Source organism: Scyliorhinus canicula, chromosome 22, assembly GCF_902713615.1.
Source record: "Scyliorhinus canicula chromosome 22, sScyCan1.1, whole genome shotgun sequence".
NCBI classification, from domain to species: domain Eukaryota; kingdom Metazoa; phylum Chordata; class Chondrichthyes; order Carcharhiniformes; family Scyliorhinidae; genus Scyliorhinus; species Scyliorhinus canicula.
In genome coordinates, this window is record NC_052167.1 from 19,044,814 (window position 1) to 19,056,920 (window position 12,107).

A 12,107-nucleotide genomic window follows, 5' to 3' on the forward strand; every position below is an offset into this window, starting at 1 on the left:
GCTGCTGACGTCATCCCCGCGCATGCGCAGGGGGGGGGTTCACCTATGCGTCAGCCATCGCGGAAGCTTACCTGGCCGGCGTGTAGGAAAAGAGTGCCCCCACGGCACAGGCCCACCCGCGGTTCGATGGGCCCCGACAGCGGGCCAGGCCACCATGGGGGCACCCCCCCGGGGCCAGATCGCCCCGCCCGCGCCGCCTGGTCCCGCCGATAAGGGACATAGTCCAATTTACGCCAGCTGGACCTGTATAGAACAAGCAGGACTTCGGCCCATCGCGGGCCGGAGAATTGCCGGGTGGGGGGCGCTAGCAGCGGCCGCCGACCGGCGGGGCGCCCGTCAATTTGGCGGCCGACAGGGGTGGGATCCCCGCCGTCCCCCGACAATTCTCCGACCCGGCGGGGGGTCAGAGAATCCCGCCCCTGAAACCCGGTCGCGCAAAACCTTGAATTTAAAATTCTCATCCTTGTTTTCGAATTCCTCCCCCATTTTTCCGTAACCTCCTCCAACCCTAAAACCCTCCAGAGTGCGGTACCTCTCGAAGTCCGGTCTCCTGCTCATCCCTAATTTGCATGACATTGAAGCAGAGGAGCAGGAGTAGCCCATTTGGCATCTCAAGTCTGCCCCGCCCTACAAACACATCTTAGCTGATTATCCATCTGTACTCCATTTCCCCCCCATAGTCATCGTGTCCCTTGATGTCACGAGCATCCAGAAATCGATCAATCTCTGTCTTGAACTTGCTCAATGATTGAGTTTCCACAGCCCGCTGGGTTAGAGAATTCCAAAGATTCCCTCCTTCTGAGTGTAGAAAATCCTCCTCATCTTAGTCTTAAATGGTCTGCCCTTTATTCTGAGACCCCGTCCTCTGGTTTTAGACCCACCTGCCGGGGGAAAACATGCTGAGCGGGATTCTCCATCCCGCTGCAGCCGTTTTCTAGTGTGGCGCGCCCCCACTGGCAGAGGGATCCTTCATCCTGCCAGCCGGCCAATGGGGTTCCCTCCCTCCCCCCAACGCCGTCGGGAAAGCCGCAGGCGTGAGTGCGCTACTGGCAAAGCGGAGGATTGCGCCAACGGAGAATCGGCCTCCTATCAACATCTACCATGATATAATTTCTAATATATTATATGGCATAATATACCATAATCATCGGCAATAACATCTACTTAATGCTACTGTTGCCAACTGTGCTACCAGCTGTCTCGGTCCCAGACTCCAACAATCTCTTCCATAAACCTCTTTGCCTCTCTTTTCTCCGACAATTCTTCTACCTCTTTGACCAAGATTTTGGTCACTTGTCTGAATGGTTTAGCACACTGGGCTAAACCGCTGGCTTTTAAAGCAGACCAAGGCAGGCCAGCAGCACGGTTCAATTCCCGTACCAGCCTCCCCGAACAGGCGCCGGAATGTGGCGACTAGGGGCTTTTCACAGTTAACTTCATTTGAAGCCTACTTGTGACGATAAGCGATTTTCATTTCATTTCATTTCATATCTCTTTGGGTGGCTCAGTGTAAAAGCTTTGTCCGGTACTGCCCTCCAAGAAACATCTTGGGATGCTCCCCGACGTTAATGGTGTTAATAAAAGCGCCAGCCGTTCCTCTGTTGGTCGCACTTTCGCACCCCCGAGTCACAAGGTTAGGCGGTTCAAGTCCCACTCAAGGGCCTGAGCGCAAAAATCATGCCAACCCAGCACAGCGCTGAGGGAGTGCCGCACTGTCGGAGGTGCCGCCTTTCAGATGGGACGTTACATAGATTTACATAGAATTTACATAGAATTTACAGTGCAGAAGGAGGCCATTCGGCCCATCGAGTCTGCACCGGCTCCTGGCAAGAGCACCCTACCCAAGGTTAACACCTCCACCCTATCCCCATAACCCAGTAACCCCACCCAACACTAAGGGCAATTTTGGACACTAAGGGCAATTTATCATGGCCAATCCACCTAACCTGCACATCTTTGGACTGTGGGAGGAAACCGGAGCACCCGGAGGAAACCCACGCAGACACGGGGAGGATGTGCAGACTCCGCACAGACAGTGACCCAAGCCGGAATCGAACCTGGGACCCTGGAGCTGTGAAGCCATTGTGCTATCCACAATGCTACCGTGCTGCCCTAGGCCACGTCGGTCTCTTCAGATGGATGCAAGGGATCCCATGGCACCTTGTTGAGAAAGAGCAAGGGAGCATTTCATTCCTATTCGTTGGATTTTTCCGCACACAAATTTGTTGTTGTGTTCCCGACATTAAAACAATGACTGGACTGATTGTGTTCCAGTGATGATTAAATCAGATAAAACAACATTCATAAAAGCAATTCAAAGTACCAAAGTCTTTGGAGAAATGATTTGACTAAAGAATCTTGGCTATGCCAATCAGCACCCTTCTGTTAATCATAATGCAAAACGTGGTAAATTACATACCGTCTCCAATTCCACCAGCAATTGGGAAATCTGCATTAGACCCAATTACTGTCGCCAGGGTAGGTAAAAAACAGCACCTAATAAAACAAATATGAGAGTTAGGCCGGCATTCAAGAACTGACAAGGTCGGAGATCATTTAGTTTAATTTCTTTTTACAATTGTTATTCTTTAGCTCTCCCTGGGCTACACACTTTCCATCGAACCACAGGATCCCTACAGAGAAAAAAAAGAGGCCATTCAGCCCATCAACTCTGCACTGACCCTCTGAAAGGGCACCTTACCTGTGCCCACTCTCTTGTCCTTTCTCCATAACCCCCTTAACCTGCACATTCCTGGACACTAAGGGCAATTTATCATGGCCAATCCACCTAACCTGCACATCTTTGGACTGCGGGAGGAAACCGGAGCACCCGGAGGAACCCACGTAGACACGGGGAGAAAGTGCAAACTCCCCACAGACAGTGACCCAAGGCCGGAATTAAACCTGGTTCCCTGTCGCAGTGAACTGCAGTGCTTTTTTAAAAACATTTAGAGTACCCAATTAATTTTTTCCAATTAAGGGGCAATTTAGCGTGGCCAATCCACCTAGCCTGCACATCTTTGGGTTTTGGGGGCGAAAACCCTCGCAAACACAGGGAGAATGTGCAAACTCCACACAGACAGTGAACCAGAGCCGGAATCGAACCTGGGACCTCGGCGTTGTGAGGCCGCAGTGCTAACCACTGCGCCACAATGCTACCCCTTGATGCCACAGTGCTAACCGCTGCTCTGTCATACTCAATGGCCTGTTCTGCTCTCCAGTTTACCACTGAAAGAGATGAGAACCCACGGCGGTTGTTCCCCTCTCACCTTCCCTTCCGCCTTGTGGTGATGCACCTCGAGCCTCTGGTCACCAGCGGTGGCATCCGGAAGATGACTCTTGGGCATGCAGATACCACCCTCCCTACCTCTCTCGCTCCTGTAACATGCTCCTTAGACCCTAAGTCTTTGAGCAAGTTTCACCAGCGAGGCCTCGACACCCAATACCGTTACAGACTTTGATGTGGAGCCTTTGCAAATGTGGCAGTGATGCATATCTAGAAGACCCACTCGCTAAAGCTCTGTCAGCAAACCTACGGCCTCTCTCAACAAGGGCAGCAGATACACGGCAACATCAAACACTTCCAAGCTCCTCCTCACATCGCGCACCATCCTGCCTTGGACAATGTGTCGCAGCTCGTTCATCATCGCTGGGATAAAATCCTGGCACTCCCAACCTGACAATGCCTGCGTGTGGGAGCCGCTTGGCTACACGGACTGCAGCAGTTCAAGAATATCTGCTACCACTTGCTCAGGGCAACGAGGGCAGGGCAGCAAGTGCCAAGGCTGCCAGTGGGACCTGTATCCCCAGAATGAATGTTTAAAAATGCTGAGTGGGGCTGGCTTCATTCTCACAAAACATTTGGTTTTGCATGTACGCGTGGCATTATTGTGAAATACCGTGTGCCAACCTGGATTCAGACTGGCAAAAGTTTGCAACCCTACCGTCAGAATATGAAAAATTCAATGCACGCAAACAGCAAGTCACCATCGCTGCTCTAATCACCCTTCCTCTGGATCCACCATCTGCTGACACACCACACATCCAAAGTTAATAACTGTAATTACAACGCTGGGACCACTAGACCTTGAATAGAAGCCAGGTTTGAAGTACCATCGCAAGTCTACTTGTCATTTCAAAACTGTCTGACTGATGAAAGGAATGAAAGCTCAGCTTGCTGCGACCAGTGTCGTCTTTAGGGATCAGCAATCAAGGGGTTAATTATAATTGTCCTGCTGCCACTTACTGAAGGATGGCACTCCTCCCCCACACCCTCTGACCCGGGGGTCGTCAGTACAAGCCCTTTCAGAGGGTCAGTGCAGACTCAATGGGCTGAATGGCCACTTTCTGCACTAGGAATTCAATGGATAATCTGGATTTAAAACTCTTGCGCTCTTGACAATTAGACATTAAACCCTATTTTATTTTCCCTTACAGGAGGATGTAAAAAGATCTCATGTCATTATTCAAAGAAAAGAGCTCACACCGTGTCATGGTCTCAGTCAGCATCATTAAAACAGATTACCATTGCTGCTTGTGGGACCTTGGTGTGTGTACACTGGTTGCGTATCTCCCCACTTAACCACAGTGACTATCAGAAGGCATGGTGGCACAGTGGTTAGTGCTGCTACCTCACAGTGCCAGAGACCCATGTTCAATTCCGTCCTCGGGTGTCCGTGTGGAGTCTGCACATTCTCCCCGTGTCTGTGTGGGTTGCCTCCGGGTGCTCCGGTATTGTCCCACAGTCCAAAGATGTGCAGGTTAGGTGGTTTGGCCATGATAAATTGCCTTTAGTGTCCAAAGATTAGGTGGGGTTATGGGAATGGGTGGGAGATTGAGCCTCGGGGCTCTTTCGGACGGTCAGAGCAGATTCAATGGGCAGAATGGCCTCCTTCTGCACTGTAGGGACTCCATGATTCAAAAGTCCCTTTTCAGTGTGAAGCTCTTTGGGGAGTGAAAGACACTATGTAAATGCAAAATCTTTTCTTCATAATTTGCAACATGAAGTCACTCAGATCATCCTTGCTTTCTTCACTGATTACAATTCATGTTTGTCTCTCCTTCTTAATTCTTCACTCGCTGACCATTATAGTCTTTGCCAATTTCAATTTTCAATCAGATCGATTTAATTTAAGGTTTAATTTTATTATAAACGTGCCAAGCAGAACTACGCACAGACGACCACACTTTCGCCAACCGTGTCAGTAATCACTGCAGTACAGATTATGCTCTTTGTAATTTGTATCTATGTTTCATACCCATAGCCAACGACGGACATGTCAAACTCTGCAAAGGAGGGGGCAGTGGATGATTTAGTTGGGTGGAAATGCCGAGAAGACATCATGGAGACTAAGCTCATGACACGGTGTCGCGGGAGCACCCGACGTCTTGACATGCGGGATATACTGAATCCCGGTATCGGTCTGTGCTTTGCAATGAGCGACCCTCTCCGGGTGAGGTTTCCGGTCTGCCCTGGGCCTGCGTCTGTAACAGAGGAAGAAAATGGCCACGCAATCAGAATCTTCGCCACGGAACACACTCGCCAACCTCACATAAACTAACCGTTTTAAATGTATCTCCACGGGCAGCACGGTGGCACAAGTGGCTAGCCCGGTGGCTTCACAGCGCCAGGGTCCCAGGAGATTCCCCGCTGGGTCACTGTGTGCGGAGTCTGCACGTTTTCCCCCGTGTCTGCGTGGGTTTCCTCCGGGTGCTCCGGTTTCCTCCCACAGTCCAAAGACGTGCAGTTTAGGTGGATTGGCCATGCTAAATTGCCCTTAGCGTCAAAAAAAAGGGTTAGGAGGGGCATAGTGTGGAAGTGAGGGCATAAGTGGGTCGGTGCAGACTCGATGGGCCGAATGGCCTCCTTCTGCACTGTATGTTCTACGTTCTAAGTACGCTGCGGACATGAATTAATAAGCACTTAACAAGGGAGTTATAACCCACCCATAACTAACAGATTAGCCAGCGATGACAACGCTGAGGGCTTTCACTTGCGTCGATGGAAATTCATTTATATTTTGCACCATTGAGAGAATCCATAATCTGCCTCTCGCTTAAATGTTGAAAATTAACACATTTCGTTACATTTGACAAAGAAATTAATGAAATGAACTGCTGAAGCATACAGCGAGGAGATTTGCTTCTAATATTCAGGTGAGAAAGAAACCTGAATAAGCCTTAAAAAAAAAATCCATCCTGCTGAAAAGATTATTTGCACGGTTCCCGATTCGCAAGCACTTGATCTCAACCGGTTTTTATTTCAATCTGCAACAGGGGTCTTAAATTTAATCCTGTTCTTTATTTGCATAGTGCCAATATCGACTGGTTCAGCTTAAGGGGGAAGAACGATCAAACAAGGAGAGTGGAGAAAATTAACGTAACAAATTGAATCCATGAGCACTGTGTGCATAAAGGAATGCATTCTGCTGGTCAAGATATATATATGTGTAAGCCACTGCTATTTGGCTTGAATTTTAATTATCCAACTGTAATGATGCACTTTCGGAGGCTTCATTCGTGAACAACAATTTATTTGGATCACCCCCCCCCCCCCCCCCCCCCAACCCTTGGACCCAGTTCTGGAAAGCTTAGTGACTAAGATAACTCCGCCCCCTGGGGTGATTCCCCACTCTGAGTCCCGATTGGTCACCCAGGCCAGGTGACCCTTACTCTGCTGTGTTGCCCTTAAAGGGAGAGTCATATTTTGTGGATATTTTGTTTAACAATAATTTAATTTATTTGTCTGGGGAATTGTGCACAATTTTGGTCCCCTTATTTGATGTAGTGGCATTGGAGGCAGTTCAGAGGAGGTTCACTAGGTTGATTCCAGAGATGAGAGGTTTGCCGTATGAAGAGAGATGAAACAGTTTAGGCCTTCACTCTCTTGAGTTTAGAAGAATGAGGGGAGGTCAAATTGTGATATACAAGATGATAAAAGGTATGGATATGTAGACGGATGCTTCCTCTTGTGGGGCATTCTAGAACGGGAGGTCGGAGTCTTAGGATAAGAGGTAAGAAATTTGAAACTGAGTTGAGGAGAAACTACTTCTCTCAAAGGGTTGTGAATTTGTGGAATTCGCTACCCCAGAGGGTGGTGGATGCTGGGACAGTGAGTAAATTCAAGGAGGAGTTAGACAGATTTTTAATTGTTGATGGGTTGAAAGGTTATGGAGAACGGGCAGAACGTTGGAGTTAAGGCCAGGATGGGATCAGCCATGATAGAATGGCGGAGCCGACTCGATGGGCCTAATTCTGCTCCTATATCATATGAATTTATGAGCATACGTTTTGCAGACTCATCTCCTGTCCGTAACCTGGCTGACACTTATCCCTCAGCCCTCAAGCAACATCTGAAACAAATGATCCACCAATTTTCTTTATTGTTCTCTGTAAGAGAATCCTGTGGATAAATTGGCTTCCTGGTTTCTACAATCAAATGCATTTTATTGCCTGTAAGGCAGTTTTATCACAAAGGGCATGATGACCACAGCATTCCCTACAGTGCAGAAGGAGGCCATTCAGCCCATCGAGCCTTCACCGACACTGTGAAAGAGCACTCCGTCCGAGCCTACACTCCCCGCCCTATCCCAATAATGGCTTAACCTAACCTACACATTTTTGGACACGAAGGAGCAATTTTACCATGGCCAATCCTACCTGTGCCCACTCTCTTTCTCTTTCTCCATAACCCCCTTAATCTGCACATTCCTGGACACCAAGAGGCAATTTATCCTGGCCAATCCCCCTAACCTGCACATCTTTGGAAGGTGGGAGGAAACCGGAGCACCCGGAGGAAACCCACGCAGACACGGGGAGACTCTGCATAGACAGTCAGTCACCCACGGTCGGGATCAAACCCGGGTTTCAGGAGCTGTGAGGCAGCAGTGCTAACCACTGTGCCACCTTGCCACCCTGGTACGAGTTGCTTTTTTCTTGAGAACAGTAAATCAGGAACTACAGTGGTAAAAATGATTTGCATTGAGCGAAGTGACTGAATCATGAGGAGTAGATGAATGGTCTCAAAGAGTTCAAACTGAAGGTGATGAAAAAGGTGAAAGACGTATCCTATTTTTTAAGAAAAATGAATTGGACAACCTTTGTTCAGCTGAAATGTGTTTATTCTCAGATGTAACATTTTTTATCAACCTACTGGATTTAGTCAAATTTTGAGTGTAAATAACAAACAAGGGCCGGGATATCCCGGCGCGTCCGGAATTCTCCGCACCTTTAGGGGCCAAGCCCTGACATTGAGGGGCTAGGCCCGCACCGGAGTGGTTCCCACTCCGCCAGCTGGCGTGAACGGCCTTTGGCGCCACACCAGCCGGGGCCGAAAGGACTTCGCCGGCCGGCGTAAATCCGCGCATGCGCCGGAGCGTCAGCGGCTGCTGACATCATACCGGCACATGCCAAATACCGGCCAAATCTCGGGGGGGTCAGAGAATCCCGCCCCAGGTAACTGAAGAAACATGCTTGCAGATTTCTGCTCTGCTGCCCATTCAGAAGGAGCGACCATTCCCCATAACCTTTGGATGGTCCTGGCTCCTGCCATCGCCACCCTCCTGTCATGTGCTTACCGTTGGAGCCAATCGGATGGCAGGAAAGATCGATTTGATGTTTACCAGATGGGTCATACACTCCGGTCTTCCCAACTGTACAATTCAGCGGATCGCCAAGCCGCAGGAACTGTCTGTGAATTGCAAATCAGAAGACAGTAAAAATAGCACAGTAGCGCATGGATGCGGCACAAAAGGAGGCCATTCAGCCTGTCATGTGTGTGCCAGCCCTTTGGTATTCAATTAACCCCACAGCTTGCCCAATAGCGCTGCAAATTGCCCATCCTCGTCTATTGATCCATTTGTTGTAAAAGTGTAAAATACAAGCAAATCGCTACATTAACATCTGTGTCACGGAGGCTGAACCTTTTTTGGAGACCGGTTTTATAGATGGTGGACAGGCTCTGGGGGGGGTCAGGTGGTGAGTTGCTCACCGCAGAATTCCCAATCTCTGACCTGCTCTTATTTGACTGGTCCAGTTCAGTTTCTAGCCAATGGTAACCCCCATAATTTCAAAGAATTTTTTCATTGATGGAGCTGGATTCGAATTGACAAGGAAACCAGCACCGTATCAAAACAGCACACTATTCTTACACTGAACCGTAAAATTTATTTCTGACATTAATATTTACGCCACCTCTCTGCCTTCCCAGCACACTGCCCCAATAAAATTGCCATTTCATTAAGAAACTGACATAAGTAGCAGGTTTCAAAAAGAGCGATAATGTAACTTCAATACCAACAATATACGTTTGTATAATCCCTGTAACATCGTAAATCATCCCAAGGTGATTAAAGTAGAGAACACAATTTAACACCAAGGTTCACATGGAGATATTAGAAAAGGATGACCAATAACTTGGTGAAAGAGATATGTTTTAAGGAGACTCCGAAGGAAGGAAAAGGAGTTAGAGTGAAAGGCAAGTGGGGGGAGGAGCTCGGGGAGGAGATCGATGGGGGGGGTTGTGGGCTGTTGCCCTAAGCAGGGTTAATTCTTCCTCCTCTTGCACCAGGCTCAGCCTGATACAGTTTAAAGTTGTTCACAGAGCGCATATGACAGGGGCGAGGTTGAGTGGGTTCTTTGGGGTGGAGGACAGATGTGTGAGGTGCTCGGGGAGCCCAGTTAATCACGCCCATATGTTCTGGACGTGCCCGGCGCTAGATGGATTTTAGAGGGGCTTTGCGAGGACTATGTCCAAGGTGGTGAACACCCGGGTCAAGCCCCCGAGCTGGGGGGTAGCATTATTTGGGGTATCGGACGAGCCGGGAGTGCAGGAGACGGCCTTTGCTTCCCTGGTAGCCCGACGGAGGATTTTGCTACCGTGGAAGGATGCGAAGCCCCCTAGCGTGGAAGCTTGGATTAATGACATGGCTGGGTTCATCAAGTCGGAGAGGATAAAGTTTGCCTTGCGAGGGTCTGTGCAGGGGTTCTTCAGGCTGTGGCAACCTGGGGGGGGGGGTCCTCTTGGGGTGGCGTTGGGGTTAGGGTGGGGTGTTCCCGATCTGTGTTCTTATTGTTATTTGGGGGGCTATTGTATTTTGGGGAAATCCCTATGTATAATTCTTACGCGTTGTGTTCTTGTTTCTTTTTTCTGTAAGGGGGGAGTTTTGTTGAAAATCGGCTGAAAACATGAATAAATATTTTATTTTTTTTTAAAAGAAAAGGAGTTAGAGTGGTGGATATGTGTAGAGAAGAATTTCCAGGGGCGGGATCAATGGACTTTTCCATTGCCCGTGTCTCGCCCGTGGTCTTCGGCCCTGTAGAGTTGAAGGCACGAATGGGTTTGGAAAAAGCACTGTGCCAACGGTATCCGAGTGAGGGCGAGTGTAACAAGGGAACGGACAATACCTCAGGACTGGTGGATCAATCGCTTGGCAAGCCAGTTTCTCGAAAGTCCGGATGAGGGGTAGGTGTAACGGATCCCCGATATCAGCCATTGCTTCCTTGCATCGACTCACTAGGATGGTCAACAGTCCAGAGCCACACATGGCCTGGCGATTCCTTTCCGATTTGACCAGCGACAGAATATAATCGGCCACTGCATATTGCAGCTCCAAGGATTGCTGGAGGGGACAAATGGTGAAGTTGTTCTTTTCCTCATACAGACAAGTACAAAGATTACTTTTTTTTCTTTCTTCGTTCTTGGCACGTGGGCATCGCTGGCTGGTTCAGCATTTGTTGCCCATTCTTAATTGCCCTCGAACTGAGTGGCTTGCTAAGCCATTTTCCCGTGGGGAAGTTAAGAGTCAACCACATTGCTGTGGATCTGGAGTTGCATGTAGGCCAGGCTGGTTAAGGATGGCAGATTTCTTTCCCGGAAGGACATTAATTAGTGAACCAGATGGGTCTTTACGACTTTAATTCCAGGGGCTGGATTCTCCCCTACCCGACGGGGCGGGGGGTCCCGGCGGGATGGAGTGGCGTGAACCACTCTGGCGTCGGGCCGCCTCAAAGGTGCGCATTTCTCCGCACCTTTAGGGGCCAAGCCCTCACATTGAGGGGCTAGGCCCGCGCCGGAGTGGTACCCGTCCCGCCGGCTGGCGTGGAAGGCCTTTGGCGCCACGCCAGCCGGGGCCGAAGGGACTTCGCCGGCCGGCGGAAGTCCGCGCATGCGCGGGAGCGTCAGCGGCTGCTGACGCCATCCCTGCGCATGCGCAGGGGAGGAGGTCACGTCCGCATCAGCGGGGGGGTCGGAGAATCCAGCCCCAGATTTTTATTGAATTCAAAGTTCACCATCTGCCATGGTGGGATTCGAACCCAGGACCCTAGTGAATTACCCGAAGTCTCTGGTTTACTAGTTCAGTGACAATACCATTGCACGGCTGCCTTCCCTGGGGCACCATACATCCTATTGGGCTTCACTCTATGATGGATGAAATTTTTTTTTAAACACCACATTTAAATTAACATTCAAACCTAAAACTAATCGTAAAAAAATTAACAAAAAATTAACTGCACAAATGCTATTTTTAAAAATGTTCAATTAGAGCAAGTGCATATTGCACAATGACCTTGGATTCACAGAATCCCTACAGTGTAAAAGGAGGCCATCCGGCCCATCGATTCTGCACTGACTCTCAGAAGAAACACCATATCCAGGCTCACGCCCTATCCCCCGAACCCCACCTACCCTTTTTGGGCACTAAGGGGCAATTTAGCATGGCCAATCCACCTAAGCTGCACACCTTTGGACTGTGGGAGTAAACTGGAGGAAACCCACGCAGACAAGTGGAAAAAGTGCAAACTCCACACAGGCAGTCATCCGAGGTCAGAATTGAACCTGGGTCACTGGCGCTGTGAGGCAGCAGTGCTAACCACTGTGCACCAAGCCGCCCTTACACCATATCCTACTGGACTATTGCTGATCTGTACTTCAACTCCAGTTACTCACCTTTATTCCTTTTCCCCTGACTAAATAAAAATCTGTCAATCTCCAGTCTTTAAACCTTCGCTGGTCCCATAATCACAGTCTTCTGACAGAGAGAGTCTAGGTTTCCAGTATTCTGCGTGTGGAAAAAGGTTTCCTGATTTGACTCCTGATTCTCCTAGCT

General features: G+C 49.3%; 1 protein-coding gene across 2 annotated transcripts in view; it reads right to left on the reverse strand.

Annotated features, from left to right (window-relative positions):
- The window catches only part of wdfy4 (WDFY family member 4), a 292,745-nt gene that overhangs the window by 225,093 nt on the left and 55,545 nt on the right, over window positions 1–12,107 (reverse strand). For both annotated transcript variants that reach the window (XM_038782904.1, XM_038782905.1), the window contains 4 exons: window positions 10,405–10,619; window positions 8,577–8,689; window positions 5,259–5,484; window positions 2,420–2,496 (listed from right to left, as the gene is read on the reverse strand). In XM_038782904.1, the coding sequence (XP_038638832.1) occupies window positions 2,420–2,496; window positions 5,259–5,484; window positions 8,577–8,689; window positions 10,405–10,619 (631 nt within the window). The remainder of the gene's footprint in view (window positions 1–2,419; window positions 2,497–5,258; window positions 5,485–8,576; window positions 8,690–10,404; window positions 10,620–12,107) is intronic.